Source organism: Polypterus senegalus, chromosome 11 (assembly GCF_016835505.1).
Source record: "Polypterus senegalus isolate Bchr_013 chromosome 11, ASM1683550v1, whole genome shotgun sequence".
In the NCBI taxonomy this organism is placed as follows: Eukaryota; Metazoa; Chordata; class Cladistia; order Polypteriformes; family Polypteridae; genus Polypterus; species Polypterus senegalus.
In genome coordinates this window covers 12,492,092-12,516,984 of record NC_053164.1, presented here as the reverse complement: position 1 = coordinate 12,516,984, position 24,893 = coordinate 12,492,092, and the positions used below count along the sequence as shown (strand labels likewise).

Below are 24,893 nucleotides of genomic sequence, written 5' to 3'. Positions count from 1 at the left end.
CTATGAAGCAAACTAAAAGCTGCAGAACGTTGGTAATTTGGGACACTGCAAGTGCCCCAGCTCTTTATGCTTCTTTGTGCTTATTCATTCCAATAGGTAGAGAGAACTTTATATGTCCTCAGGTGGAAATTTGTCATTTTATAGAGGCTCTTTATATTAAATAAATAAATATTGTGGTGGGCAGCCGGAACTCTTTACCAGTCAAGATGCCCAGAGTGTGGAAGTACCAGGGGAGAGAGAAATTTTGGGACAGTTTCTCTCCCAGGCTGACACATGGCAGCCCCCCTTGGTTTCCAGCAGGGCCACGGGTCATGAACATGGGAGTTTAGCCCTGTTGGAACCTGTGGCCACCTCCAGGGAATGCATGGACCTTTCCAGGGTCTTATTTGGCCACATTTCCTCCACACCCGCAAGTGTGGCCGGAAGAAGCTCATTGGGCGCCCGGAGTCCTCTATTAAGGTGTCAGTCCCCTCCATTCGATGGCCAGTGTTGGGAGGAGGAGGGCAAAGCCTGAAGAGGAGTGGAGGGAGAAGGACTGGCGGCAAGAAGGGACTGTGTATTGGGGTGTTGGTGCTGGTGATTGTGCACTTTAAATAAACTGGGTGTTGACTTTGAACCTGTGTCCTGCCTGTGTGTGTCCAGGTTAGGGCGGTTATATGCTCCCTGGTGGCTTGCAATATATATATATATATCTATCTATATATATATATATATATATATATATATATATATAAATATATTTATACTAGCCATGTGCGCCCAACCACGTTGCATGTGTTAAAGTTGTCTGTGAAGGGCTCCCTGTTTAAATGCGGCTGCCAGTCGTGAACTGGTCCCTTCGTCGCACAGCATTATGATTTTTTAATAAAGGAAACTAAATTACTAAAGAAAACCCTTGGACATTAATTCGATAGGAACGGCCTACTCGGAATCACTGTCCGAATAGTAATTATGTGGTGGTGTAGGAGCATTTCTGCTTCTGTCCGTTCACAGTCCGTCTCGTTTTCACGACCCTATCGTTTCCTCTCACGATGTCTTCTCAACCTTTCTCCAGTCTCGCAGGTTGTTTTGTGGCAATCCAAAGAGTAAGGCAATATACACAGAGCAGTGGTTATAAAGGGGGGACACATAGGAATCCAGGCTCTTTAAAGCATAAATAGGGATCACTTCACTGACATGTGAGCAAGCCACGGTACAACTGTGAGACGCTCAGCACTCGCCGACTACAACGTAACAATAATTTCCAGAATGTGCTGTTACGTTGTCATTCATTTTACCCACTGTCTTTCTTTCATTCATATGTTACGTAGGCACCTACCTTTTATCTTCGGCAATCTCATTCTCTAACCAGGCCTCAGGAGCTAACCAGCGTAACACTGTCCACCACCCCTTTCGTTATTCCGGCACATTGTTGACATCCGTGAGTAACAATAGCGTACTAAACTGGAAGGTAGTCTACACACGCGTGGAATTCACAGACAAACCAAGATCAAGATCTAAATGAAGATCTCTTTAGTTAATTTAAAGCACAATAATTTGTTTAGTTTGAATGTCTGTGTTTTGAGGTGTGACTGGCGCACTACAGTCTTCAGTAGTATAAGCCTGAAGGAGATTCTTAATGCAATGCCTATGTTTTAGCTGTCTCTCTACTGCCATCTAGTGCTTCTTCTTCTAATTCTTTCGCGGACAAACAAAGATCAAGATCCAAATGAAGATTATATATAGAGATTTCTCTCTCTCTCTCTCTCTCTCTCTCTCTCTCTCTCTCTCTCTCTCTCTCTCTATATATATATATATATATATATATATATATATATATATAGTCTAAGCACACACCAAAATGGCAAAAATGAATGTAAAAAGAAACCCAAGAAAGTCATTCAGTCCATGAAGCTCATTTGTTTAGCTAATAACTAAGCTGTCCCAATATCTCATCCAGATTCTTCATAAAGGTGGTCAGGTTTTCTGCTCCAACTGCATGACCCCAAGAGGTAGATAGATAAGGCACTATATAACAGATAGGTAAGAACATAACAAATCTGACAAACGAGAGGAATGAATATTCAGTCAATGAAGCCTGTTTGTTTAGCTAACAGCTAAGCCCTCTCAATACCTCATCCAGATTCTTCTTGAAGGTTGTTGAGATTTCTGCTACAACTCTGTGTCTCGTTAGTTTGTTTCAAAGTCTCACAGTAGAAGTAGTAGTCCTAAATACAATTTCTACTGGTGTCCTCAAGTATGTGATTCACCCTTAAGCTGAAAGAATGTTGCTGGATCTGCTTCATTGATACCTTTGAGAATTATGAAGACATGGATGAGGCCCTCATGCACTCTCCTCTTCTTGAGACTAAACAGGTTGAATTCCCTGAGTCTTTCACAGTAGGACATGTCCTTAAGTCCCATGATGCACTTGGTTGCTCCCCTTTGCACAGCTTCAAGTTGCTGCTATGTCTTTCTTGTACCGTGGTGACTGGAAGTGCACACAGTAGTACTTCAGATGTGGTCTTAAGAGTGCATGAAAGCAGTCATGCAATTCTAAAGATGCCGAACAGGTGCGCCTTGATATCCTGTCCCATGAAAATCATAAACAGGATAGGAAACAAAACACAGCCCTGGCAATGTCCCACATCCACTGTGAACGGTGATGTTGGTCTAAGGATGGCAAGATGGCTGGTCCTAAAACAATTGGATGTTTCAGAACATCTGGAGCTTCTGCAGTTTGCCTATTGGACACATATAATAGTGACGTGCGATGAGGTTCATGGCTGGTGAGGCATATTTACAAATATATGAACCCACAAGAGTCACTTATTCCCTATGCAGTTGGCAGCATGCACATTGACTACTGGTTATGTTTCATATCTTATCAGCATTCTTTACACACGCAGGTGAGGTTCATATTTGGCTAAGAAAGAATGTTATATTTATAGCTGTGGAGGTCGGCCCGGACACGAACAGGCGGACACTGATAGTTCACCCAACACATGCTTATTATACATAATTCGATCCACAATTAGTGCACACACAACACTAGTACTTCCCCAAAGTCCAGGCCTTTCTCACGATGCCTTTCTCAGGTTTGCCTCCACTCCTCTCCTCCAAGACTCTGTCTTTATCCGCTCCCGAATCCAGCCCTTGAATGGAGGGAGGCGACCCGTTTTATGCTCACCTGGACGAGCTCCAGGTGCCTCCCGATAACCTTCCACCGGCCCTCCCAGGTGTGGAGGAAGTGCTGGCTGTGCACCCGGAAGCACTCCAGGTGTCCCTGGTCTTCTTCAACCCCCAGCACTTTTGGGTGTGGCGGAAGTGCCGAGGGCCAGAGCTTTTCAGGCATCGGGGTGCCCCTTGGTGGTGACCACGGGCCTCTATAGGGTTGAGCTTCTAAGCTCTGTTCCCGTCGTCCCAGGGCGGTCACCCCCTTGTGGTCTGGAGGAGGCATAAGCCCTCCTCCGGTCCTTCTGGGCATCCCAGCTGGGTGCAACCCCCAGCCGCTTGCCACATAGCGGTGAGAGAGAGAGAGTGGAGAGAGCGCATTTGCTCCTCACCCTCCATGTGTTCTAAATTTGCCGTTGCAATTCCACAATTCACATTAATTTAATAAAAAAATGAAAGTATAGAGTGGTGTACAAAAGAAAAAAAAAACGATTTCAGTGTTGACCTTAATTGAAATATTTATTTGTTTTTAAAAGCTTTTAATTCTGATGCTTTAATTCATTTGCATACAGACTGTTCAAGAAAAGGATAACAAGAAAAACTAAAGAATTTTTTATTTGAGGTCAAAAATTAGTTTTTAAATATTGGATTGTTTATTTCTTAGTTGGATGTCATTTTTTATAAAATTGAAAACCGTTTATGGTGTTACCTTTATTTGTAAATGAAGTCCATATGCCTATCCTTCTTCACGAAAATCCTAATCACTTTCTTGTAAAAGAATCTTAATCTTCCATTTTGGCAGTCAGTCGGAACACAATATAAAAATAAACGGACTGCTGCAGTGCCCTTGACTTTCTGATCTCGCTAACTTATCAGCGCCTCTGCACAGAAGAACAGCAGCAACGAGCACCTGTCAGGCTCACAGGTGCCCCCTTCAGGGCGTCGCGGTACTGTCTGTCTCACTCACCTTGTGCATTTTCACTGCAGTTTTTTGTCCGATCAGCAAGACTGAACCTGTCACACACATTCAATTAAAGATATTAGCCAGACGGTGGAAAGTCAGGGTGTATAATAAACATGTCTGCAGACGTTATATTGGCAACATAAAGAGAGACGGCAACAAGCATGTGCCAATTGCAGGCATCAACTCCGTGTGTGAGGGAGAGCGCAGTGTGAGGTGAGGTGAGGCTCGTTGCTGCAGCACATCACGTTTCTCCTCTGTGTTTGAACAGGAGATGCACCAAAGCAGCAATTTGGACTATAAAAATGATCACAATTATTGGAATCATACAGAAAAAAAAATTTCTAGCACAGACTAATGGACAAATTTATATTATGTTATTATTATTAGTTTTTGTTTTTTTTTTTAACTTTTCATAATGACGCCTCCCCTGACCGCATGTCCTTGACATATAGTTGTGGAGGATGCTCTCATTTACTGCTCCACCGAGTCTACTCCCAATTGGACAACATTGGCATACCAGTCAGGATCATGCTCGCTGTCTCCTCTAGTGCCTTTAACGCCATTCTGCCTTATTGACTGGGAGAAAAAGCTCAACACTTTGAATCTTGTTGGCCTCCGCAATCACCTTGATCATGAACTACCTGACCATTGTTACGCTGATGATACTCAAATTTAGATAGATAGATAGATAGATAGATAGATAGATAGATAGATAGATAGATAGATAATGTGAAAGGCACTATATAATAGATAGATAGATAGATAGATAGATAGATAGATAGATAGATAGATAGATAGATAGATAGATAGATAGATAGATAGATAATGTGAAAGGCACTATATAATAGATAGATAGATAGATAGATAGATAGATAGATAGATAGATAGATAGATAGATAGATAGATAGATAGATAATGTGAAAGGCACTATATAATAGATAGATAGATAGATAGATAGATAGATAGATAGATAGATAGATAGATAGCAGGACAGTGACAGCAGTCTGTCGCTGAAGCTGCTCCTCTGTCTGGAGATGATCCTGTTCAGTGGATGCAGTGGATTCTCCATGATTGACAGGAGTCTGCTCAGTGCCCGTCGCTCTGCCACAGATGTCAAACTGTCCAGCTCCGTGCCTACAATAGAGCCTGCCTTCCTCACCAGTTTGTACAGGCGTGAGGCGTCCCTCTTCTTTATGCTGCCTCCCCAGCACACCACCACGTAGAAGAGTCTGGTAGAACATCTCCAGTATCTTATTGCAGATGTTGAAGGACGCCAGCCTTCTAAGGAAGTATAGTCAGCTCTGACCTTTCTTGCACAGAGCATCAGTGTTGGCAGTCCAGTCCAATTTATCATCCAGCTGCACTCCCAGGTATTTAAAGGTCTGCACCCTCTGGACACAGTCACCTCTGATAATAACTAATTTACTTCCCATTGCAGGTGGGCGAAATGGAGTCAGTGACAAAGCTTTTCAAACTGCTTAGATAACATAAAACACTGGATGGCACTTAACTTCCTGCAGTTAAATGAGTAAAAAAACTGAAGTCATTCTATTTGGTCAACCCACTGTTACCCAAAAATATTGCTAGCACATTAGGACCACTTGCCCGGTACTGTGATCTTCAGGTTCAGGTTTTGAATTTGACAAGCAGATCAACACTGTGGTAAAGAGTTGTTTATTCTACCTTAGGGTGATCAATAAAGTCAAGCCACTTTTGTCATTTAAGGACCTACAAAAGTTCATTCCTGCTACTGTCATGTCTCGTTTGGATTATTGTTAATGCCCCATATGTCGGTGTATCCCGTACCACACTGTCTCTCTCACCTGCAGATGCTGCAGAATGCAACTGCTAGCATTTTCACCAGCAACAAAAAAATGGATCACAATGCTCTGGCGCTGGCTGCTCTTCATTGGCTCCCTGTAAGTTACAGGTTGAATTTTAATAATAATAATAATAATAATAATAATAATACTGTAGTGACCTCCACTTCAGGTTTTTTAAAAAAGAAAAAAAAAAAACAGAAGGAAAAAGTAGCGATCAAATAACAGTTAACTGGAACAGTAAAATAAAAAACACAAGATTGTAACACCAGAAATGAACGTCTTTGATCTTGAACTATTTACAATTGCCTATAATTCTTTCATTGTTCGGACCCTGAGAGACGCCATTAAAGAAAACCAAAAGCCTGCTTCCGTCCCCTCTGTCCAAGGTAACGCCCCCCCCCTTTCCACATCAATCATACCCCCCGCTGTCAGTCTCCAGCGCTGTACTCCACCCTCCCTCAATAGGTCTCAACGGTCACTCTCAAGGGCCTTCAACCTGGCTGGGACGTTACAATACATTTTATTTCAAGGCACCTTTCTAAACACCCAAGGACACCATAGAGATAATAAAATCATAAAAACAACAAAAACATGCATGTACACACACACATCTATGGAACTGAAAATACAGTTCTACCAGTCCATAGTAGCCAGTGTGGCGTTCAAAACCGCAGTCTCCTGGGGAAGTGACCTGAGCGCAAAAGAAGCACAATGTCTGAACAAACTTCTCAGGAAAGCCTGCACCACCACAGGACAATCCCTGCACACAATAGAAAATTGGATGCCATCATGAAAAATCCCCTCCATCACCTCCAGGAGGCGCACTTTTGAGGCACTTTTAGCCACAAGCTCATTCTGCCACAGTGTGCCAAGATGTGTCTCTGGTGGTCTTTTCTGCCCACTTCTATCAGGCTATTCAATTCTTCCAAACGATGTACTTATTAAGTTTATTGTTATTGATTGATTGATTGATTGATTGATTGATTGATTGATTGGCTGTATTATCTGTCCTGTGAGTCTTTATTCTTGTTTTTTTATGTTTCTGCCTCTGTAAATAATAAACATTATCAAATCTAATCTGCTAAATAAAGTGATTGATCCATGTGATGTGCACAGTACTGTAGTTTCACACTTTGGGCACCTGGGGCACAGCGGGTACTGTTAGTCTGGTGTGTGCCACTGACTGAGGGCTAGTTCTCGACTAAGTGCCCTAACATCAATGACAGGTTCATGAAAGATGAGCAGGTAAAGAACGTGGTGGGTGGTCATTCTTTATGGCAGGGGTGTCGAACTCTGGGCCTGGAGGGCCGCAGTTGGTGCAGGTTTTCATTCTCACCCTTTTCTTAATCAGTGACCAGTTTTCACTGCTAATTAACTCCTTTTCCCTTCATTTTAATAGGACCCAGTCCACTGATTGTATTCTTTTCATCAATATATGACAGCCAAACAGAAATGAGATGTGAAACGAGCCGACAGATGACCAGCTAAACTGGGATTTCAAACTGCAACCAGTTTCTTAATGAGAAACTGGTTCTTGCTGTTAATTAAACTTGTTATTTATTTCCGCAGCCTGTTGCTGCTCTCATTCTGCCACAGCAGACATTTCCAAAACTGTTGATTTTTCTCTTTTTTATTTAAAAACGTCGTCATAATGTTTTGGTGACCTGAGAGATCAACCTCACTGAGACCTTCACCTTTCTTTATTTTCAGATATTGTGTGATGAGTGCAGGTGAGCTGGTCATGTGGCGCCTCATTTTGTGTCTCATTATTGTTTGGCTGGTAATTAAGGTAAGTGAAGCAACTAAGAGGCCTAAGTCAAGTCAATTAAAAGTAAGGCAAAAGAAGTAAATTAGCAGCAAAAACTGGTCACTAATTAGGTAGACGGTTAGAATGAAAACCTGCAGCCACTGCGGCTCACCAGGACTGGAGTTCGACACCCGTGCTTTATGGGAATGAAGTCCACCTTGTTGCTGCTGTGAATGGGATGGTGGCTTTCTATTTGGAGGAAGAGTCAAACACAAAGTCCCACTCAGATCTGATGGTGGATATTGTTCAGGAAATAAATGTATCAGCTGTGGACTTCACTTTGACAGAATTGTCCACAGCGTAATAAAATAAGAAGAGTAACAAAGTGGCAGAGGCCTTTAAAAAATGCTTCATTGATGATATCTGAAGAAATTCAATTTCCTGTAGAGATCCTTTGGTTTGTAACATTCATCGTAATACACAAGTCACGAAAAAAGAAGGTGGTTGTCTATTTCAATTTCAGTCCCTGTACCCAATTTATTATTAACATGTGCGATGTTCATGGTGGCCACGTGTCTGGTGTGAGGTAGGAGATAGGAAGGTGAGCTGAGAGGGGACTTTTATACCCTCGGGTTAGTGGGGTTTCAATCAGGACCTGCTAAACAGTGAACTTTTAGAAGCTGGAAATGCAGGAACAGCAGCTTAGAACTGAAAGGAGTGAGCACAGGTGGGCTCTACTGTGTCTTGAATATGACGGATTTGGTGGTCGGCACAAAGGTTAGAGCTGTAGGCTTTCCACACCCTTGGCTTGGAATTGCAGCTTCCGTAATGTATTTAATAAGCTTCATTTTATAGATAATATTATTGGTAATTTTCTATTATCGTGACACAAATCATATTGTATTATCGTGACGCACTCACCCAGCATGTGTAGGCGGCCCCAGCGATTTGCATCACAATAATAGAAAAGTACCATATTATTATTATTAGAGGTGCATATGGAGGCACATGGGTAGACTTACAGTCAACTCTTAAAAATAATGGTCCTGTATTGGCATTTTACGGAGCTCTTTGCATATTAAATTGGTTCTTTGGGCAATTCCTGTGGGCAAAACAAACAATTTTTAAAGTATGGTGGGCTACCGAGCAGGATATGAACAGATCAAGAACACCTGAACTTAGTCCACACGAGTGTAGAGTTCATTTTAAGCTCATGAAATCATTGCCATTCCATAAGTCTGTTAATGGTTTTTTTATGGAGCCTGTTATGGGGTTCTTTTTGGGGGTGGCACAGTGGTAGCGCTGCTGCATCACAGTAAGGAGACCCGGGTTTGCTTCCCAAGTCCTCCCTGCGCGGAGTTTGCATGTTCTCCCCGTGTCTGTGTGGGTTTCCTCCCACAGTCCAAAGACATGCCGGTTAGGTGCATTGGCAATCCTAAATTGTCCTTAGTGTGTGCTTGGTGTGTGTGTGTGTGTGTGTGCCCTGTGGTGTGCTGGCACCCTGCCCAGAGTTTGTTTCCTGCCTTGTGCCCTGTGTTGGCTGGGATTGGCTCCTGCAGACCCCCCGTGACCCTGTGTTAGGATATAGCGGGTTGGATAATGAATGGAGGTTCTTTTTGGAACCTTCCTATAGATCAGCGGTCCCCAATTCCAGTACTGGAGGGCCCCAGTGGTTGCAGGTTTTCTTTCATTCTAACCCTTTTCTTAAATAGTGATCTGTTTCTGTTGCTAATTAACTTCTTTTGAATTAATTTTAATTGACTTGTCTTTTTAAGATCTGTTCCTCTGAATTGCTTCATTTCTTTCGTTAAACGACACCCAAACAGAAATGAAATGTGAAGTGAGGGAGCCAACAGAAGACCGACTAGCTGAGTCAGGGCCTCAAACTCCAACCAATTTCACTCCAACCAGCTGCTTCATCAGGCGCTGATCCCTGTCGTTAATTAAACCCGTTCTTTATTTCCATGGCTTGTTGTTGCTCTCGTTGGGCAATAGCAGACATTTCTGAAATTGTCGATTTTCTCTTTTCTAAGAGCTCTGGTAAAATGTTTTGTGGACCTGAGCAGATAAGCATTCCTAAAACCTTTAACTTTCTTTATTTTCAGATATTGTTTGATGGTCACAGTTTGCTGGTCATATTTTGGCACATTTTGTATTTCATTACTTGTTTAGCTTCTAATTAAGGAAAAAGAAACAATTAAGGAGTCTTCAAGAACAAGATAAATAAAATTAATTCAATACGAAGTTAATTAGCAGCAAAAACAGGTCACTAATTAAGAAAAGGGTTAGAACAGGGCCACAACAAGGGTGAGACAAACGAGCCACTTGCCTCAGTTAACAATGGGAAAGGGCGCCCAATTGATGAAAAATGAAAATTAATAAATTGCAAAATAAAAAAAAAAGAAAAAAGCCAAATGTTTGTTGCAATGTTCGTCAAATACCTTAAGCAAACTGACAATTTGCATCGGACACTCTCGCTTGATACACTAGTTTCCTCATAATTATGTTATTTAATACTAGTAAAAAAAAAAAATAAAAAAAAAAACTATATACATAGGGGTGCAAATTTATCCTCCTGCCTCAGGTGAAAATACCTGTAGGCCCCGCTCTGGGTTAGAATGAAAACCTGCGGCCACTGGGAACCTCCAGGACCGGAGAGCCGCTTCATTTTTAGGAGTCTATGGAGATCTCTGCGCAGAACAGCAGCTGAATTAGCCTTCACGTCGATTTGGGACAACGAGGAAGACAAAGACAGAAAACGTCACGTTTTATGTATGAAGCGTCAGATTTAAAGGCTCCTGAACAAGTAGCACAATTCATTAGATGGTTTGATATCAGACAGGAATGCAAAGGTTGACAAGCCAGCTAATCTCCTTGCCTTCCAGGTGTGCTCTTTGATGAAACAGATGGGCGGTGCAGCGGTCTGTCGGCCTTACGAAATTACGTCACTTCATTCTTACGACATAAGAACGTAAGGAATCTGACACGCGAGACGAGACCTTCCATTCCGTCAAACCAGTTGGTTTAACTAATAAATAAGCTGTCACAAAATTTCATCTCTTCGTATTCTTGACCCATATTATATATATATATATATATATATATATATATATATATATATATATATATATATAAACTTATTACATATCATATTTAAGTTCAAGATTGTGAGTGATGGGAGTATAAACAGATAAAGCAGACCTTCACAGCCAATTTCGAATTAATTTAAACGCATGTCTTTACGAATGTGGGGAGGGAAAATCCCGAATACTTGGAGAAAGCCCCCAAGTAAATACGGGGAGAGCATGCAAGGTCCACACGGTGAACGTCCAAGTGCTGGATCTGTGGGGAGACACTGCGCCACCGTGCCGCCTATGCTGACAACATTAAAAGTCTGACTGTTTCTGATGACTCGCGAGTCACACGTCACGTGCCTCATCACCCGGTCAATAGATAATGTTACACAAATACATACAATCAATCGGATTCGGAGCGATGTGTCTTCCCACTTCCCGAAACAGTGAATGTTGGCTTGACTGGTCACCCTAAACCAATCCGCTGTGATTGAACGCATTTCTATTCGTCTGTAAGCTTTGTGATGATCTGGCGCCCCGTCTGTGGTTGGTTACTGCAATCACCGGCCCTAAAATTATATTAAATTTAATGACAGTAAATAGGCGGATGTTTGTCTCACATGATAACGAACTCGTTTTTCCTTTTACTTGCACTGTAAGAGGTTATTATTATTATTATTATTTCTGCCCATTGCTGCGAAGAAAAGCACCGACGGGCTGATCCGTGAAATGGACGATCTACAAAACGAATAATAATAATAACAACAACAATAATAAATATTATTATTATTAGTGAAACACGCAGAACTGCGGTCCTAAAATAAATGCAGAAACTATTTTGAACACGTAAGTATCGTATTCAACGAGATAATCAATAGATGGCCTTGAAGAAACCGTGCTTTAATAACAATAAACTTGACTGGCCATCAATATAGTGCCCACCTAGTAGCCGCAAGGTTCTAGTCCCAATAGTGTGCGAGAAATCGTGTGACAGAGAAACACACACATGCATATATATATATATATATATATATATATATATATATATAGTTTCCCAAAAGTCGAGTTGCTGCTTGGTAAGTCAGGATTCAGCAGGAGTCAAACTCGTAACAAAAGAAATTTCTCAGTCCAATAAAGTTTTGTTTTTTTTTTTTAAGTTTAGTGAAAGTTTGAAAAGGAACAAATCACAAAAATTCAGAAAAAAAGTTATTACAAGCACAAAATAAAAGGCATAAAAAAGGAAAAAAAAGCTTAGTTTTCTTCTCTGTTTCATTACAAACTCGGCTTACTCGTGTAAAACGCCAGTTACTTTCTGAAAAGCCGTGTTGTTTCTCAATGACAAACTTACATCCGTTTCACTCAGTACACTCGGTACGTTCTGTACGTACATGACGCTTGAAACTGCAAAAAAATAGAGTATTTCATTTTTAATGTAGCGTGTGGGGTTTATAACAGAACCTCTCACTGACTATATGCACTTATCTATAGGCAAATATTTTAAAATAACTAAGAAAATACTTCTATTAATTTAACATAATATAACTAACAAAGGGCTTTTACTATATATATATATATATATATATATATATATATATATATATATATATATATATATATATATATATATATAGGGTATTTGTAGTGCAAAAAAAAAAGAATGAATTAAATTATCTTATTCATTTGTTACTTACCAACATTAGCTTTGGCCATAACAAAAAAAAAACACTTTTTTTTTTTACTAACATAGTGGATTGTTACGTATATGACGTTTTCCACAGAGCATACCTTAAGTTTGATACGCACTTCACAGAGGGAAGACACGGTGGCTCAGCGAATCGTCTATTATGCGCAAGTGCAGGACTCTGTCATGTGACATGCACTCTGAAAAATAAATGGTGCCAAAGCGGTTCTTCCATGTGGAGGATCCTGAAAAAAACTTTTATCTAAGTTTTTTTTTTTTTTTTAAATCAGATTTCATAAATAACCAGGAGAAGATCATAACAAGTTTCAGGCTTATGCTTTTGTTTTTAAAAAGACTCTCACTGTATATAATAACACTAAGCTCAGGTTTTCTCTATCTGTGAAAATCATTCCTAGTAACTTGCTATACATTAAGAATTTCTGCTTTGTCCACATATTATGAACCTTTTGGAAGCCAAAATCCTTGTTAGAATAAAATGGTTGCTGGTCAATCAACTAAGCAGAAAACCCAATTAAGAAAACATTGATCACCCAAAGTTGGCTCCTGCCATGTGCTCAAAGCTGCACAAACTTCCGCTCCCCACGACCTAATAATTAAAAAAAGATCTTTTTAAAAGAAGACGATTCTATGAGAATATTAATGGCACCCCCAGGGAACGATGAACCGAAATCTTAAAAGACATGATGTTTTTAATTTAAATAAGACATGTGGCAGTGCACTGTAAACAATTTGGTTGTAATTTAATGTTTAAATGACTTACAGCTAAGTCGCCAATCACATACCCGTCAAAAAACAGTCGTGAGCACAGACCGGCACACCTTCTGACTAAACTTAATGCAGTCAGCAATTGTAATCGTATCATCATTAATATTCAAGTGAACTGTTTCATTCTGTTTTTAATTTACATCTTACAATTACGTCAAAACAAAATTAACTCAAGCTAAATAGGGCAGTGATGTCACTTTTACCTTGTGGCGTACTTATGAAGTTCATTAATCTGAATGAGACTGACAACATCATCTGACAACACTTAAATGTACAGTATATATTACATATTATTTATGATAGATAGATAGATAGATAGATAGATAGATAGATAGATAGATAATTCCTTTCCCTATCTATCTATCTATCTATCTATCTATCATATAGTGCCTTTCCTGCCTATCTATCTATTACACTATTATATAGTGCCTTTCATATCTATCTATCTATCTATCTATCATATAGTGCCTTTCCTGCCTATCTATCTATTACACTATTATATAGTACCTTTCATATCTATCTATTATATAGTGCCTTTCCCATCTATCTATCTATCTAATAGATAAAAAGATATGAAAGGTGCTACATAATAGATAGATGTTAGTTGATGGCTCTGTAGAGTTATCTCAAAAGACTGAGTCCAAAATGGAAATGGCTGGGGAAAGCAAGTGACTGGTGTGACAGGTGTCTGGCATCCATACCCAGCCGGGACGCCCCTACACGCAATATTAAGGGGGAGCAGCCCTGGACATTGCCATACCTTCCCCTAGACAATAGATGGCCACTTCCTTGGGATGGAGCAGTACCTCGGGTTCCTGCAGGGCATCCTGGGAATTGGAGTTGGTTGGATAAGGTTGAAATTTTGAAACATATAGAATTCTCTTTTTTCCCTCAGTATCCCTTTTCAAAGTATGAATATTCCACATAGTTTGTTAAGGGTCATAGCAATTTTACATTACCCCCAAAATCAAAACTATGAATATTTTTTCATTTAAAAATATTTTTTATTTAAACTGTATAAAATACAAAGCATAAAGCAACTGCTTCTTGTTTAAATCTCCCACCACTTACATTGTCACACAAACAAAAGAATTACAATTGCTCTTCTAGCTTATCCTTTTCCACTACACAGTATAACACAAGTATTTTTGTTAAAAACCATTCATATCATATTTTCACAGCTCCAACCCTCCTCTTTCCAAAATTTTGGACCAATGTCCATTTTGCATACATTTAACATTGATTAAGGAACAATTCCCAGTAAATGCCTTATTTCCCATTCCATCAATATCCACAAAGCATTCCATTGCTCCTTAGCAGCTGCAAATCGCCTCTTCCCATTTTCTCTCTTTACTTTTCCTTCTTTCTCCTTTCCCAAACTCTTTTGTACCCCCCTCATGCATGGGTGCTTGAGTATCACCTTCCAGACTCAAACAAGGTATGCAGTACCTCAACAGGGCATGAGGGGGAGCCAACACCAACAATGCCATCTCTTTTCTCCTCTGTAGCTCCGAGAAGCCGGCCATTGAGGGAACCTAAACGGCACCCACTGGTTCCCCTATGACATCACTCTGAAGAACCACTCGGCCAGCTCCTTTACTTTTTAAGTCTGTTGGAGGACATCAACATGCCAACCAAAATGTGCCACAACAGATGTAAATGTGCTTTGGTCGCTCATCATGCATGTGCTTTGCAGACTGCTCTGTGCACCCGCTTCCCCAGGTTTACCACATAATCTCACCCACAACATCATGCAGCTTAACTCTTTCAAAGCTTTTTTTCCAAACCTTTTGGTAGTACCACAGTCCATATGCCCACTTTAGCTGTGATTCAATGTTTACAGATTGCAATTCATGTTTTTTTTAAGTGGAGAAGGAATCAATTTTCTAATGTAGGGTGTTATATTGAAAATAATTCAGCATATATCAGCTTCCATACCCACACCAAAAAATTCAGAACACACTTAAAAAGTATTTTGCTTACCATCATTACATTTTTCTTATTCACTATGCAAAAATAAAGGGGTTAAAAAGAGGAATTTGCTACGTTGCTACAAAGGGGGCGTTCCCTTATGCAAATATACTAAGGTTATGCAAATTTAGAATCTGTATCAAGAGTGGAGAAGGGATTTGGAAGATAGAGGGTTGAAAATAAATAGGAAGAAGAAGGCAGAATATCTGAGGTTTAAGGATAATCAGGAATTCAGAAGTCAGCCTGCAGGGAAAAGTTTAAATATGCAGGACCAGAGGTATACAGTCCAAGATGGAGAATGAGCTGCAGAGATAACCCATAGAGTGCTGTGTGGATGCAACAAAATGGAAGAAGTATCGGGAGTGTTTTGTGATATTAGAAATAAGGAGAAGGTTAACGGTGAAGTTTTTAAGGCAGTGGCAGGACCAGCAATGATGTATGGAGGTGAGACACGGGCAGTAAAGGGAGCACAGCGGAAGAAGAAGTTAGATGTGTCAGAAAGGAGAATGTGGAGATGGATGGAGGCTGAGCTGCCATTCAGTTAACCATCAAATCTCAGTCAGAGATATAGAGTTTATCTCAGTAAAAATGAATGCAATCAAGAATAATTTTATCTTCAATAGAATTAAACTGAAGTGAGGCATTATGAGGCAGCACGGTGGCGCAGTGGGTTGCGCTGCTGCCTCGCAGTAAGGAGACCTGGGTTCGCTTCCTGGGTCCTCCCTGCGTGGAGTTTCCATGTTCTGCGTGGCTTTTGGTTCGAATCCCTTAAATGCCAAAAAAAAGGGACTCTGCTCTGTTGGGCCCTTGAGCAAGGCCCTTAACCTGCAAATGCAGAGCACTTTGAGTAGTGAGAAAGGCGCTGTATAAATCCAAAGAATTATTATTCTTCTGCGTGCTCCGGTTTCCTCCCACAGTGCAGGTTAGGTGCTTTGGCGATTTTAAATTGTCTCATTTGTGTTTGCTTGGTGTGTGGGGGTGTGTGTGTGCCCTGCAGTGGGCTGGCACCCTGCCCGGGATTTGTTCCTGCCTTGCACCCTGTGTTGGCTGGGATTGGCTCCACCAGACCCCCGTGACCCTGTGTTAGGATATAGCGGGTTGGAAAATGACTGACTGTTTCATTAAGTCAGCTCAAACCATCTCAAGCTAGACAACTCATTGATGTAACTTTTAACGTACAATAAACTGATATTACACCAGTGGTTATCAAACTGTGGGGCAGGCCCCCCTAGGGGGGCACAAAGTAACAAAAAGGGGGGGGGAGCGAAGATGTGAAAGAAAGAAAACAAGAATCAACAATATGAAAAGTACATCTATTGAAACCAAAACAAATTAACTTAAACTACATTCTGATACTAGAAAAATAAATATAGAGCTAGATAAAGGTAGATAAAAGTTAAGTAGGTATAATAAAATATGCATCAATGATATATCATTAATTAAAAAGAAGAAATTAGTATTAGTGGGCTCCTGTCAAAAAACGTTTTGTGCGATTAAAACTGTTATGAAAACTCGGGTCCCAAATACTTAAAAGGTTGAGAAACGCTGGATTACACAGTTAGTTACCAGACAGAGATTAACAACATCACTTATGTATAAAAACATTTGAACAGACAACTATTTTATTTAATTATGAAACGCAGTTCATTGTGTCCAATGGAGAAGGATGAGGTACTTTTCTGATGCAGGGTGTGCTACACTTTGGTATGAATATCAAAAATACCTCTGCATAAATCAGCTTCCATAATCATAAAAAAAAAAACTTTCAGAACACTCTGAAAGATAATTTTGCTAACCTTTTATTAATATTTTGTTTCTCACCATGCGTATATATTGGGGTTATCAGGAAGAATGCGCAGCTTCCCTGTAAAGGGGGCGTTCCCTTATGCAAATTTAGAATGCAGTACCATTACGGGTTTAAGACAATGCAAGAACGATTCACAAAATAATTGCAGATCGAGACAAGTAATGGATATTGACAGCTAAAACTTTGCTTGAACGTACATTTACAGATGTTTATCTATTTAATAGCATTGTTTTAAACATGCGGTATCTTTTTTTCTGTGAAAATATAGAGTTTAATATTTTAATTGGATTCTTTTTCAGGTATAACTGGAAAGTAGGCTGACGTTGTGTGGACAAGTGATGAGGAGAGATGTGGGCAAAAGAGTGACGCAATGGAAGTACAGGGGAAGAGAACGTGAGGAAGGACAAAACAGAGGTGGATGGAAAAGGAGCTATATAAATAAAATTATTATTATTATGGATAAAGTAAAAAAAAGATCTGAAGGAATAGGTTCTAAGGAGGAAGCACATCGAACCCACATAGAAATGGGAAAAAAATGAAGAGGAAGAAGAAAAAGACTGTACCATTGTGACTTATTCATAAAATAACCCTGCAGAGCAAAACCATTCATTGATACTGACAGTTAAAACACAGCTGGAATATACATTTACATGCATTCGTCTATTTAATATAATTATTTTAGCTCTTTGCTGTATTACAGTTTTTTGTTTATTTTTTTTTTTTACTGTGACATTATACAGTGAATGTTTTGTATTGCTGCATCCCGGCAGGGGTGTAGCCTGGAGGAACAGGGATAGTTGCGTTTAGCGGGCAAGGCGGAGAGCGGCTGAGTGGACTGCCGTCGGGGAAATGATTGACACTAAAAGGGAACAAATGGGATGGTACCCTGAACTGATGGACTAGAAGTGGTGTGGGATTTCTGGGTGGTTCGGGGGACGAGTGAAAGGTGTGGGATATAAGGATGAGGGAAGAACACAGGGGAAGGTTGGATTCTGATTTGGGAATTAGAATTTTCCTTTTCGTCATCTCTCAGTGCCATAACAATGAGAGGTTTATTGATAAATGTCAACAGATGTAGTTCAACGTCATTCGTTTTTGTGTGACATTCGTGTATTCTTCTTAGACAGTTAGGAGTAAAGTGCAATGACTTCTTTGTCCCGCCGTGTCCTCCTTTTCGACCCTGTTACGGTGAGCCCTGTACAGTATGTTCACAGGAATTTCTTTCAGTGCCATGAAACCCAAGATCTTCAGAAGACGGCACGTTTCTTTCAGAACAACACGGTAAGAGGCGAAAGTCCGCAACACGCGCCAACGTTCGATTCGCTTATCAAATTGTATATTAATAACTACTGTATTTGAAGACAATTGCCGTCAGGGGGGGACGCGAAATGCGGTTACAGCCTGCGCCCCATGCCTCACTTCGGCGTAAAAATAAGGGACAGTAATCAGATGAAGGCTGCCTTTCACACGGCCTGACACTTTTGTCAGAGATGAATCGCTTTAATAAAGCCGGAGCTCTTAAATGAAACTTGAGTCCGGACTCTTTTTTTTTTTTTTGCGCCATCTCTACATTATCTAAAGTAAGCAAACGTTTCTTTCTGTAAGCGCAGCTTTAACAATAGAGCTTTGTTTTATCCCCGCGGCTCATATCCAGCGCGTTAAATAAACGGCTCAGACTTGTATACTGCGAAGTGTGGAATTTTTTTTTTTTTTTACTCTGTAATGTTTAGTGTATGTAGCGCCTCGTACAGTCAGCTAAATTCCTAGCTGCCTATCATTCAAAATCTTTTAAATTTAGTATTAACTATATATAGTAAATGATATGTATATAAATACAATAAACTATATGCAATATAATATGAACTATATATAAAATAAAACTTTGAATTTAATACAATATATATATACAAAATAATAAATTATATGTAATATAATATGAACTATATATAAAATATAAAGCTTTGAATTTAATACGAAGTATATAGTACAAGGGTGTTTCATAATAAGCTATATGTAATATAATATGAACTGTATATAAAGCTTTGAATTTAATATAAACTAAACTAGAGCCAGTCGTCGTGTGTGGCTATAAACCAAAACCTCAATGATGTTTAGGAGTCGACTGACGATAAGAAGTGACAGAGTTAACGTCTTCAATCACAGCGAACCAATCAGAAAACACATAATTGGGAGCCCGCTGGTGACACATGCGCATTCTTTATCAGCGCACCTGCTTTAAAATAGACAGACAGCCGAAACTCCGCTATAATGCCACGAGACTGCCACATTAACACGGCATTGTGAAATACATAAATAGATAAATAGATAAAATAAAATAAGAAGTAGAAAAAGAGGAAACTGAAAAACAGGGCGTAGAGCAATCGTTGTGAAATACCAGCTGGATCATTCAAAGGGCATCGAGTTAAGTAAAAGACATTATTGATATATAACTTAGCCATGGGGGTGGGGGGGTATGGACTTACACATTAAAAACACAAAACAGAGAAATAATGCTGAAATGACAAGTTGCTAATATTTGTCATCCTCTGAGGAATAATGCATTAGGTTTTGTGGTCCCTTCCCCCTGACAGGACTGCTTTCTCATGCCCCCATATCCGGCTAAAATTTAAAGAGGAAGTAAAAACATGTAGAGTACTTACAGCTAATGCATGTCTGCTGAGGTGGATTCAGCGTGCCAGCCCTTCAGACATTGCCTGCACTTTTAAAAAACCTGGTTCCTTAATGGCACATTACTGGGTTTTCTGGTTCCCCCGTTTTTAAAAAGCCTGGTTCTTTAATAGCACTTTATGATTCTTTGACTGGGTTGCCATTGCTTGACAAAGCATCATTTCATTCTAGTAAGGGTTCTTAGAATATGAAATTGGTTCTCTTTACTTTGAAAAACTTCCTAAAGAAACCTGAAATCTTTAATGTATGGCAGGTGACCTAGCAGGACACTCACAGATTAAGAAAAACCCGAACCTCGCCTTATTTATGCAGCAATTGCTATTTCACAAATCTGCTGCCATCTGGTCATGGTTACTTAACTATATGGAGCCTGTTATGGATCTAAATGAAGGTTCTTTCTGTACTTTCCACGTGGATGGTGGCTTTAAGTAACCAAAAATGGATTCCCTATAGCATGACTCTGAAGAACTGCCCTGGAACCTTAATTTTTAAGATTGTTCTTGACCCATTACTTGACCAAAAGAATGGGTGTTTGGGTTGTGAATATCTGCCTAAAATGGACAAAATAGAAATATTTAACCTCGTATGTTACTGAGCTGAGCTGGCATTATTGCAAATAGCAAGTGCCCTTTAAAAATCAGGAACCCATTGGTGTTTCACAACTGTGTTACCATCTATTCATGACTTCTGTTACAAATCTAAATCCATTAAGGTTCCTTCTGGAAGCTTCATGTGGAGGGTTCTTTTGAAAACCAAAAATGGTCCATTTATGGCATCACTCTGAAGAACCACCTTGGCACCCAAGAGTACAAATAAAAGTGCCAAGGTGGTTCTTCAGAGTGATGCCACAGAGAGGCAATCCACATGAAGGTTCTGGAAGGAATCTGTTATTTAAACCCCTGACATAACCACAAAGAGATGATAACAGATTGGTGAGGTGCCACTAAAGGACTCTTGCTGCTTACTTTCACAAAAGCTACAAGTTCACATTCTCTTGCTCCGATAGCAGCACACCAAATAAAGATTTCTGTTTTGTCCTCCTCTTAGGAATCCACTCAAAGAACCAATTTTATATACAAAGAAGCCTTCCCAGAATGAAATGGTTCTTTGTCAAGCAATGGTTGAATGACGAACCACACGGCCCAATAAATTGCCATTGAGGGTGGCATGAGAATGATTTTACCCTTTACTGCATTTCAAAAACAGAAGGTGCCTTTAATTTATTAAGCCCACCTACCGTGAGTGGCAAGAAACAGATGACAAATATGGTGGTCATAGAAGCCAGTAAGATGAGGTGGTCCACTTCTTCATCTCCTTGACCGATCCAGCTCTTCCTGGTGCGGTTTGAGATAACCGATCCCCTCCTGGACCGCTGGTTCTTATACATGTTGCAGAGGCTTACAATCACTGATCCATTGCAGATCAAAATAATCAAGATCAGGAAAGCCATGAGGGTGGCATAGCACAAGGAGAAAGCAATCACTTTGCGGTCGGTGGAATCCATCTTGATGAAGCACCATGTGCCAGGGCAGTACTGCTTGTGCTCCCCAAAGGCAAAGAATGGCAGGCAACAAAAAAAGCAGGAGAGGACATAAATGGCTGCCAGGGCAGCTTTGGCCAAGCCTTTGCTGTTGTGTTTGGAGTAGAAATAAGGGTGACTAATGGCCATACAGCGCTCCACTGCCATGGCACACAAAATCAACATAGAAGCCAGGGCAAAGAAGGTCATTGTGAATCCAAAAAAGTCACACAGGGAATGGTTTCCGACCAGTCCCACGATGGAAGCGTTGTAGGCATAGGAGACAAATACCAATGGGCTCAGGAAGCAAGTGCCTAGTAAGTCTGTGATGGCAAGACCGGTGACCAGGATGCAGAAGACAGAGGATTTACTACGGAGCTCTTTCCTGTGAACACCTAAAATGACTAAAGCCAAGACATTGCCCCCAACCCCAGCGATGAACATAAAAGTGCTTAACACTGGATACCCAACCACACGAATTTGTGTCATTTTCTCACATGTGACATTAGCCATAATGCTGACATACACAGCAGTCCATTGATGCAAAAGGTGGGCGTGAGATTTCCTGAACGTCACCTGCTACCTTTTAGAAAGGTCACAGTTGAAATGACACTAATTATAATCAAACGCCAGTCAAAAAGTTGCCACCATGGCCCCATGAAGGATCAGTCTTCAGCTGCGGGTTGCACCAGGCACTTTTAAAAGTGTTTAGATTTCATTGAAAGCATGGAAAGATGACCACAGGAAACTTTCTTCTTCATATTGAATAAACAGCGGCAAGAACAAAACCAAAATAGAGAAAAAGAAACTTGGGCGCCCAGGTGTGCGTAATGGAAACTCCGCTCTTTGGTTTTCTTTCTCTCGTTCTCTTCTCTCCGAGACGCACGTGCCCCAAGAATTCTTCGACACCGGCACACCATCCAGTCCCTGTCAGTCCCTTCTCTGGACGCCCTCCTCCAGCGCTCTGCAGCGTCGCTTGCCCAGCTCGCTTCTCTCACAGTCTGCCTCTGTCTGAATCCGCGTGCTGCGCTACCACAGCCGAGGAAATAACATGTGTCCGCGGGTGGGCGCGGCCTTACTTAGATTGACAGGTGTCTCGCCCAATAGGCATCACACCTCGGACTGGGATCGGGGGTGAGCGCTTTGGGCGTCGAGTGCAGGGTTGGCGCGCTCTCGGGAATCCACCTGAGGAGACAGGTGATGAGCGCATGGTGGTAACGCAGAAGCTCACACAGACCTTGTTGCACATCGAGGACTTCTGACTTGGCTGTTACGGGACAGATTGCTGTTTAGCTGGGACACGAGTTACGCTTTACCCAATGGAACGACAGATACCCCACATTCTTACCGCGCACACCCAGCATTTCCTTAAACATTCAGTACAGTTCGCTTACATAAATCACAAAATGATTTGTAGTTATTGTGTCACCGTAAAAAAATATAAACACATAACAGAAGCGTCAGTGTCGCCGATCTTAATGCAGATCACAAAGATATTTCTAACTCACTGTGCCAAAGCCACTAAAACAAAAATCAAAACATGTTTCGAAAAATGCAAAGTCAGTCAATCGCTTCAGCATTGTCACCAGTGAAGAAAACCTTTTCATCAGCGACACCAAATGCTTTGATATTTTACATTTTTACTTTCTCGTATACGATGTATAGGCACAGTACTATAATCGTCCAAAAAATCAGTTTCGAGTTTTTGATGTATCTCGACGTTTAAGACGTCCCAGAGTCGGAAAATACAATTTTTGGAATTGTGTGTTTGTGTGTGTGTAAAGACGATAACTTGAGTACGCTTCCGCTTAGGTCAATCACATTTTGGATACAAGTATTAGGTACAAAACACGGATTTCTATCAAGTTTTGTGCCGGAAGTGATTCTTTACCTTTTATTCATGCGGCTGCAGAGTCCGATTTATTCAACTTTACTTTTATAATAAATGTTCAATATATTATTAATTTATTTTGAATTGTTGTTTATTGTTCTTTAATGTACGTTATATATAAAAAATAATACCACTGTCTTGCGGTTTACTCCTTAAATATACATCCCCATATCTGAGCATACGAGAAAGTCGAGGGGAGACCACTCCCGATTTTAAATTCATACATCAGAAATGCATTTTTCTCATTCTTAATGCAGTTGTGAAATCGATTCCGCATTCCCTCTCACACGGATTGGCATTTCTCATATGTGTTTCTACAAACTGCCATTGAGTCAGTCTACACATAACGACGTATTGTGGTGTTAATGCATTTCTCATCTGATTCTGACAGCTCAAGAAAACAATTCGTCTACGTTCGTCAGTCGGAATGACAGCCCCCTCACTCACCGTGACAAGTGTGTCGTTTGGGGGTGGCAAGTAGGACGACGGCCCCGCGCCTATGGGGGCTCTGCTTTTGTCCCATTTGGATTTGTCAAATTATATATATATATATATATATATATATATATATATATATATATATATATATATATATATATATATATATACATACTGCTCATAAGAATTAAAGGAACACTTTTTAATCAGAGTATAGCATAAAGTCAATGAAACTTATGGGATATTAATCTGGTCAGTTAAGTAGCAGAGGGGTTGTTAATCAGTTTCAGCTGCTGTGGTGTTAATGAAATTAACAACAGATGCACTAGAGGGGCAACAATGAGATGACCCCCAAAACAGGAATGGTTTAACAGGTGGAGGCCACGGACATTTTTCCCTCCTCATCTTTTCTGACTGTTTCTTCACTAGTTTTGCATTTGGCTACAGTCAGTGTCACTACTGGTACCATGAGGTGATACCTGGACCCTACAGAGGTTGCACAGGTAGTCTAACTTCTCCAGGATGGCACATCAATACGTGTCATTGCCAGAAGGTTTGCTGTGTCTCCCTGCACAGTCTCAAGGGCATGGAGGAGATTCTAGGAGACAAGCAGTTACTCTAGGAGAGCTGGAGAGGGCCATAGAAGGTCCATAACCCATCAGCAGGACTGGTATCTGCTCCTTTGGGCAAGGAGGAACAGGACGAGCACTGACAGAGCCCTACAAAATGACCTCCAGCAGGCCACTGGTGTGAATGTCTCTGACCAAACAACCAGAAAGACTTCATGAGGGTGACCCAAGGGCCCCATGTCCACGAATGGGCCCTGAGCTCACTGCCCAGCAGCATGCAGCTCGATTGGCATTTGCCATAGAATACCAGAATTGGCAGATGCACCACTGGTGCCTTCTGCTTTTTACAGATGAGAGCAGGTTCACCCTGAGCACGTGACAGAAGTGAAAGGGTCTGGAGAAGCCATGGAGAACATTATGCTGCCTGTAACATCATTCAGCATGAGCAGTTTGGTGGTGGGTTAATGATTGTCTGGGGAGGCATATCCATGGAGGGTCACACAGACCGCTACAGGCTTGACAAAGGCACCTTGGCTGCCATTAGGTATCAGGATGAAATCCTTGGACCCATTGTCAGACCCTATGCTGGTACAGTGGCTCCTGGTGCACGACAATTCCTGGCCTCATGTGGTGAGAGTATGCAGGCAGTTCCTGGTGGATGAAGGAATTGATACCATTGATTGGCCACCACACTTTCCTGACCTAAATCCAATAGACACCTCTGGGACATTATGTTTTGGTCCATCCAATGCCACCAGGTTGCACCTCAGACTGTCCAGGAG

General features: G+C 40.8%; 1 protein-coding gene across 1 annotated transcript in view; it reads right to left on the bottom strand.

Annotated features, from left to right (window-relative positions):
• ptgir (prostaglandin I2 receptor) overlaps positions 1 to 22,217 on the bottom strand; it is a 156,621-nt gene extending 134,404 nt beyond the window's left edge. Inside the window, exon 1 of the mRNA XM_039768057.1 lies at positions 20,932 to 22,217. Coding sequence (XP_039623991.1) covers positions 20,932 to 21,726 — 795 coding nt within the window. The 5' untranslated portion in view covers positions 21,727 to 22,217. The remainder of the gene's footprint in view (positions 1 to 20,931) is intronic.
• Positions 22,218 to 24,893: the final 2,676 nt, after the last annotated feature.